This window comes from Limanda limanda, chromosome 6 (genome assembly GCF_963576545.1).
Source record: "Limanda limanda chromosome 6, fLimLim1.1, whole genome shotgun sequence".
NCBI lineage: Eukaryota > Metazoa > Chordata > Actinopteri > Pleuronectiformes > Pleuronectidae > Limanda > Limanda limanda.
Window position 1 is genome coordinate 30,991,923 of NC_083641.1, and position 7,231 is coordinate 30,999,153.

The window sequence follows — 7,231 nt, forward strand, 5'->3', positions numbered from 1 at the left end:
GGCTGCGGCAGAGGAGGGAAGACCGGAAACTACTGTGACTTCACATCCGGGTTAACCTCCGCGTCAACCTCCGGGTTAACCTCCGCGTCAACATCCGGGTTAACCTCTGCGTCAACATCCGGGTTAACCTCCGCGTCAACATCCGGGTTAACCTCTGCGTCAACATTCGGGTTAACCTCTGCGTCAATATCCGGGTTAACCTCCGCGTCAACATCCGGGTTAACCTCCGCGTCAACATCCGGGTTACATGCCTTCTTCTTCGGTCACGTTCGGACAAACCAGACCATCTCCTTCCATAGGCACTACATCACCTCCTTCCCTAGCCACTACGTCACCTCCTTCCCTAGCCACTACATCACCTCCTTCCCTAGCCACTACATGCGTGTGTGTGTGTGTGTGTGCCTGTGTGTGTGTGTGCCTGTGTGTGTGTGTGCCTGTGTGTGAGTGCCTGTGTGTGAGAGAGTGTGTGTGTGTGTGCCTGTGTGTAAGAGTGTGTGCGTGTGCCTGTGTGTAAGAGTGTGTGTGTGTATGTGTGTGCCTGTGTGTGAGTGTGTGCCTGTGTGTGAGAGAGTGTGTGTGTGTGTGTCTGTGCCTGTGTGTAAGAGTGTGTGCCTGTGTGTGAGAGAGTGTGTGTTTGTGTCTGTGTGTGTGCCTGTGTGTAAGAGTGTGTGTGTGTGCCTGTGTGTGAGTGTGTGTGTATGTGTGTGCCTGTGTGTGTGTGTGTGCCTGTGTGTGAGAGAGTGTGTGTGTGTGTCTGTGTGTGTGCCTGTGTGTAAGAGTGTGTGTGTGTGTGTGTGTGTGTGTGCCTGTGTGTGAGTGTGTGTGTGTGTGTGTGAGTGTGTGCCTGTGTGTGAGTGTGTGTGTGTGTGTGTGTGTGAGTGACAGAGTTCATGGTTGATCTCCAGTCTGTTGAAACTCGAACACTGTCGCCCTCTTGTGGTAATGACACCTTCTTTTCAGTGAAATTAACGATTCATTCGATCAACAGAAGAAAACATGTGTTTTAATTCGGGTTCGAGGCTTTAAGGCCAGAACTCTATTGTTTTTAGTGTGGCTTGTTTTTATAAATCCCAATGTTTGTGTGAAAAGCGGCGTACACATGTTTTGTGCGTACGCAAAGGTTCTAAATGAGACTCGAGAACCTTATTGTTCTTGCCTTGGATGTTATTCTTTTGAGTTGTCTGCCAACTCTGTGCAAATTCCCGTGAGATGGAATGAGCTAGAAACACAAAACTTTGCAGAATAACTGGAATTTGAGACAGAGATACACATTTTTTTATATAAACGAGCAGGATTTGTCCAAAAACATGACAGCTATTAACCACAAACATTTCACAATGGGCGTAGCTTAACAGGATATTGGCCATAAGTCATCAGTATTTGGTCCAATCATCATCACCCTTGATAGATCTTTGAATCGTGTTCGGAAACAGGCGGAGCAAAGCAGGCCACGCCCTTCTTCTTGAAACATAACTGTCTGCCATGATGGATTTTGGTTAATTTGCATACAGTACAAAAAAAAGTTATGTCACATCTCCTTTTTGATTTTTCAGTCAAACAACACCAAATTCCGTGTGTTGACACTGAGATACACATTTCTATAAAAAATAATCAGGATTGGTCAAAAATCACAGCCATTATTAATAATACATTTTTGCTAAGGGCGAGGTAAATGATCATAACTCTTAAAATATTTGTCCAATCATTGTAAAACTAATTACATGTGTTTTTACCATAATGTAAAATAGCTGTGTTTAAGCATTTTGAGTATTGACCCTACGGAGCTCAAAAGGGACCAAAAACGTTCCTATTGAGCAATTTAAGGCCTGAACCCGCTCATTGCCTCTGGCCGCTTAATATTTTCAAATTTTTACAAAACGAAACATCAGAATCGGCTGACACAGATTTACTGAACGCTGATTGGACCTCTACTGATAATGTCATCTTGTTCATAACTCAAACACTTACATCACATTTTAAATGTAGCAACATATTTCAAATCACAGAGGAAAACTCATGTTCATAAATTACATTTAAACACTTTACTCTGGTGGTGATGGAGGTAACACTGAATCAGAATCAATCAGATTACTTTAGATCAGTTGGAATCAGGTTCAATTTGAATAAATCAGATTGTATTAAGGTTAATCAGATACAATCACATTTAATCACTTTAAATCACTGGTTAAATTTGGTCTGCTCGATTAGGGTAAAAATTATAATAATCATTAAGTTTGGAAACATCACATATTTATTAAACTTTGAAGAATAATGAATCCTATTGGCTTAATGTAAACAGATTAGAGTGTCTACACTGAGCCGACCGCAACATGCAGCAGAACTGCGGCGTAGTTTAAATCAGATTTATTCCGTATTAAGATTTAACATGTAAAAGACAAATTTCATGATATTATTTATCTGTGAAATTATTTTTGGGGAAACCACAGAAGCCATCTGTTTACAGAGTGATGTCATGTTTCAGTGTTCTGCTACAGAACTTGTTTTAAAATCAGTTTCATCCCAGAACCTGAGTGTTCACAATCTAATTCAAATGAAAACGTGTATAAAAATTAATTATTTCTAATATAATGAAATAGAAACACATTAATATCATTTGACAAAATAGGATTATTGCTCATAATATTATGTTGTCAGTGTGAAGTGACTGTGATGTCAGTGTGATTTTAGTGTGATGTCACATTGATCTTAGTGTGATGTCACTGTGATGTCACTGTGCTCTAACTATGATGTCATTGTAATATCAGCATGATGTCACTGTGATCTTAGTGTGATGTCACTCTGATGTCACTGTGATGTTACCATCTTAGCATAGTGTCACAGTTTTGTGGGGTTTCTTTGTAATGTGACATCACATTAAGTTCACATGTTTCATATCAGACCTGATCTGCTCCTACTGTCTGAGCAGAGTGAACCAGAGTCACTCTGGTTTCTCCTCTCATCTACGCAGGAGCAGATCTAGACTCTGATTGGACTAAACCAGGATCAGGTCTGAACCAGGTTTAAACATGAGAGGGTGTGTGTGTGTGTTCCTCTCATCAGACTCACAACAGGATGAACCACATTCAGACGTCCAGGATTAAATCAGGTCTGGATTAAACCGAGTCCTTCATTTCCAGAGTAAGCCTAGTTTGTGGTCTCCATGGCAACTGGCAGGCCGGTTTACTCTGACACTTTGATCCGGAAAGTGACGCGACCTTGAAACTTGTCACGATCATCATCGTTACGCAGGTCAGAGCCCTGGACTTTACACTCCACCGTCTGCTCCACGTTCAAGTCGTCTTTTGTCAAGAACAACTTGACGGCGACGAGAGGCTGCACATAGTCAGGCTGAGAGAGAGAGAGAGATTGAGTTACTATGGAAAAACAAAAATAACAGAAATTACAATAACTTCACCACCTCAGAGGTGGTTCGGGCATCTGGTAAGGATGCCCACTGGGCGCCTCCCTTGGGAGGTGTTTCAGGCACGTCCAGTGGGGAGGAGACCTCGGGGAAGACCCAGGACTAGGTGGAGAGATTATATCTCAACACTGGCCTGGGAACGCCTCGGGATCCCCCCGTCAGAGCTGGTCAATGTGGCCCGGGAAAGGGAAGTCTGGGGCCCCCTGCTTGAGCTGCTCCCCCCGCGACCCGACCCCGGATAAGCGGATGAAGATGAGATGAGATGAGACAATAACTTCACTCACGTGTGCTTTCTTGCCATAATATGGGAAAAACATTTTATCCAGACGACCTTCAGATGGAAAATACTGAATCTGTAACGGACGGTTTCCCTACCACACAGAGAGAGAGAGGGGGGAAACATATCATTTCAATAATGATGATTATAATAATATGAATTGCTATTATAATCGTTATAATAATTATTATATGTATATATATACAGAGGGGTTAGCATTCAGAAACCTCTGCTCAGTCAGCTGTTACCTTTGCAGTGCAGTTGATGACGGGATCTCCTTGTGGCTTCAGTCCAATGACCTGCAGGGTTAGAAGGGGTTTAACACGCTGGTAACCATAGCAACTGTCATTCCCTCCTGTGAATGACCTGGCAAGAAACAAAATAATGTTCTGCATCTCCACCTCCTTCATAATAACATGTTCCATCACAACTAAACAACTTTAAAGAATAAAACAATTTGTTATCCTGACCCGGTTCATCTTGATTATGACACAGGGTTTCCCGTCAGCGAATCCAAAGCTGGTGTCGGACAGACCGGAGCACTGACGCAGCGCACTGCGTTTAAACTGACACACTTTCTTTATCGGCTCCTCGTCCTGTTCAGTGTATTCACCCACCAGACACAAGTCGTGACGCTTCTGAATGCTGTCGTTATAACCTGACAAGACAACAGCATGAGGATCAGTGTGGATCCTGCAAAGTCAAAGAGGAAGTGAATCATCACACGACCTGGTTCTTACGCTGCAGGAGCTCGTGCAGCTGTTGGATGTATTGGTTGTAGTTTGTTGAGTCGCTGCGATTGAACGAGATCTCGGCTGCATGAGGACGAATCACCAAACCTGCAACAAACCAATCTGTGAACAACACGATCAATCACAGGAAGAAATCCCTACACAACAAGCAGCACTTTATACCAAGGTTGTCATGGTAACAACCACTTGGCCTTCATCTGATCCTAAAGAATGTCCAGCAGGGGTCCTCAGTGATTCACACCTGTCCAGTGGGGGTCTTCAGTGATTCACACCTGTCCAGTGGGGGTCTTCAGTGATTCACACCTGTCCAGTGGGGGTCCTCAGTGATTCACACCTGTCCAGTGGGGGTCCTCAGTGATTCACACCTGTCCAGTGGGGGTCTTCAGTGATTCACACCTGTCCAGTGGGGGTCCTCAGTGATTCACACCTGTCCATTAGGGGTCCTCAGTGATTCACACCTGTCCAGTGGGGGTCTTCAGGGATTCACACCTGTCCATTAGGGGTCTTCAGGGATTCACACCTGTCCATTAGGGGTCCTCAGTGATTCACACCTGTCCAGCAGGGGTCTTCAGTGATTCACACCTGTCCAGCAGGGGTCTTCAGTGATTCACACCTGTCCAGTGGGGGTCTTCAGTGATTCACACCTGTCCAGTGGGGGTCTTCAGTGATTCACACCTGTCCAGCAGAGGTCCTCATGTTGATTCACACCTGTCCAGCAGGGGTCTTCAGTGATTCACACCTGTCCAGCAGGGGTCTTCAGTGATTCACACCTGTCCAGCAGGGGTCCTCACGTTGATTCACACCTGTCCAGCAGGAGTCTTCAGTGATTCACACCTGTCCAGCAGGGGTCCTCAGTGATTCACACCTGTCCAGCAGGGGTCCTCAGTATCTTTTAGTTTTTTTCACAAAAGCAAAATGAAACAACTTTCCAGAAAAACTTTTAAAACTCAAAGCTAAAATAATCTTCATGCTGTGACGACAGAAAGTTGAAGGTGAACTCACCTGGATTGGCGACTCGATCCTGATGTCGGGGGACATTTTCATCCAGTGTCTGTAACATCACCCACATGGTGAATGAAAACATTCCTGCCAAAAACCCATAAAAGATGAGGTAGAAGAGGAGGATGCGACCTGAAGAGAGAATTCAAACATTTACATGAACAGAAGAAAAAACATGGTTAGATGTTAAAATCCATGGTTTCATGGTTGTACTACACTAAATGTTCTGTGGCGCAGATGGAAGAGCGGAACCTAGAACACAAGGACGGTGGTTCGATGGCCATCACCTCCAGTCTGCATTCAGCAGTGTCCTGACAGTGTGGGTATGTGTGTGATAGTAAACGTGTTGTGTAAAACATGTATGATGTTGTCATGTCATGTATGAATGAGTTAATGTGAGCTTCACTGTGAAGAGCTTTGATTGGTTGATAAGAAAAACCTTTATGTAACTGTTTATTGTAAAACAAGAGAAACAATTTCACACATCGAGTCAACTGTCAGTCAATATGATGCTGCAGCAGGTGGTTATGGGTCATTCAAATGTGCTCAATCATGTTCCCTCATCTAGTTCAGCTTAACCGACACATTCTCTCCCAGCAGCCCGGATCCCGAGGGGTTCTGATGGGCTCAAGGATCCGTCACTGAGTCTCCTCCTCTGATCCGGATCAATGTTGAACCAGCTAAGCTGGTGAAGCTGTGGTTCTTCCCCCGGAGACCAGTCTATTCTTTCAGTCACGACTCAGGGTCACAGGGTCAGCCTTAGGTCCAGGGGTCTCATTTATAAAACAGTGCGTGGGATACATACTGAAAGTGTAGGTGCGCACAAAAGCCATAAATGGCGTAAGCAGAAGAAAATTCGGATTTCCTAAACCATGCGCACGCAAACCTGAACGCAAAGTTCACTTTATTAAATACAGTTCACCTGGAAACGTTTGTAAGTGGTTCTGACTCCAGATCCGCCCTCCACACGCCCACTTTCAACCATAAATGGTCAAAGCAAAGCACGTCATGAATATTAAATTATGCTGCTGACCAATGGGTTTCCACCTTGATGACAGAGTCACTGCATCAAGCGATGAGAAGAGGAAGCCTGTTCATATTTTAATCATCTAAAATTATTATTAAATTCAGAGACAGCTGTGTTGTCCTCAATCTATAGAGTTTAACTGAATTATTATATGATCGTGTTTCTAGTGGGATTGTTTGGTTGCGTTAGTCGATCTGTGTGATACTGGACTCACGTCAGCACAAAGATCACAGATCTGTAGAATCTAGATCAGCTGATCACCACTGAACCATCGTCTCCTCCTCATCCCGAACCCGAACCCGAACCCGAACCCTTCACCTGCTTCCATCTGCAGCTTCACGCTCCAGAGTCACGACAGCATTTATTGATTTAGAGCATCGGAGCGGTTCCTTCACATCAGTGGATCCTCAGCTCCTCTGGGACTGAAGGTTCCTTCACTTCCTGTGAGTGATCTCCAGGTCGCTCTGTGGCTCAGTCACTTCCTGTGAGTGATCTCCAGGTCGCTCTGTGGCTCAGTCACTTCCTGTGAGTGATCTCCAGGTCGCTCTGTGGCTCAGTCACTTCCTGTGAGTGATCTCCAGGTCGCTCTGTGGCTCAGTCACTTCCTGTGAGTGACCTCCAGGTCGCTCTGTGGCTCAGTCACTTCCTGTGAGTGATCTCCAGGTCGCTCTGTGGCTCAGTCACTTCCTGTGAGTGACCTCCAGGTCGCTCTGTGGCTCAGTCACTTCCTGTGAGTGATCTCCAGGTCGCTCTGT

At 44.9% G+C, this 7,231-nt stretch overlaps 1 protein-coding gene across 1 annotated transcript in view; it reads right to left on the bottom strand.

The window, feature by feature from the left end:
• Window positions 1-3,021: 3,021 nt before the first annotated feature.
• Window positions 3,022-7,231, bottom strand: part of LOC133003745 (sodium/potassium-transporting ATPase subunit beta-3-like) — a 7,914-nt gene continuing 3,704 nt past the window's right edge. Inside the window, exons 2-7 of the mRNA XM_061073547.1 lie at window positions 5,453-5,581; window positions 4,439-4,537; window positions 4,169-4,356; window positions 3,947-3,997; window positions 3,706-3,792; window positions 3,022-3,348 (exon numbers count right to left, since the gene is read on the bottom strand). Coding sequence (XP_060929530.1) covers window positions 3,181-3,348; window positions 3,706-3,792; window positions 3,947-3,997; window positions 4,169-4,356; window positions 4,439-4,537; window positions 5,453-5,581 — 722 coding nt within the window. The 3' untranslated portion in view covers window positions 3,022-3,180. The remainder of the gene's footprint in view (window positions 3,349-3,705; window positions 3,793-3,946; window positions 3,998-4,168; window positions 4,357-4,438; window positions 4,538-5,452; window positions 5,582-7,231) is intronic.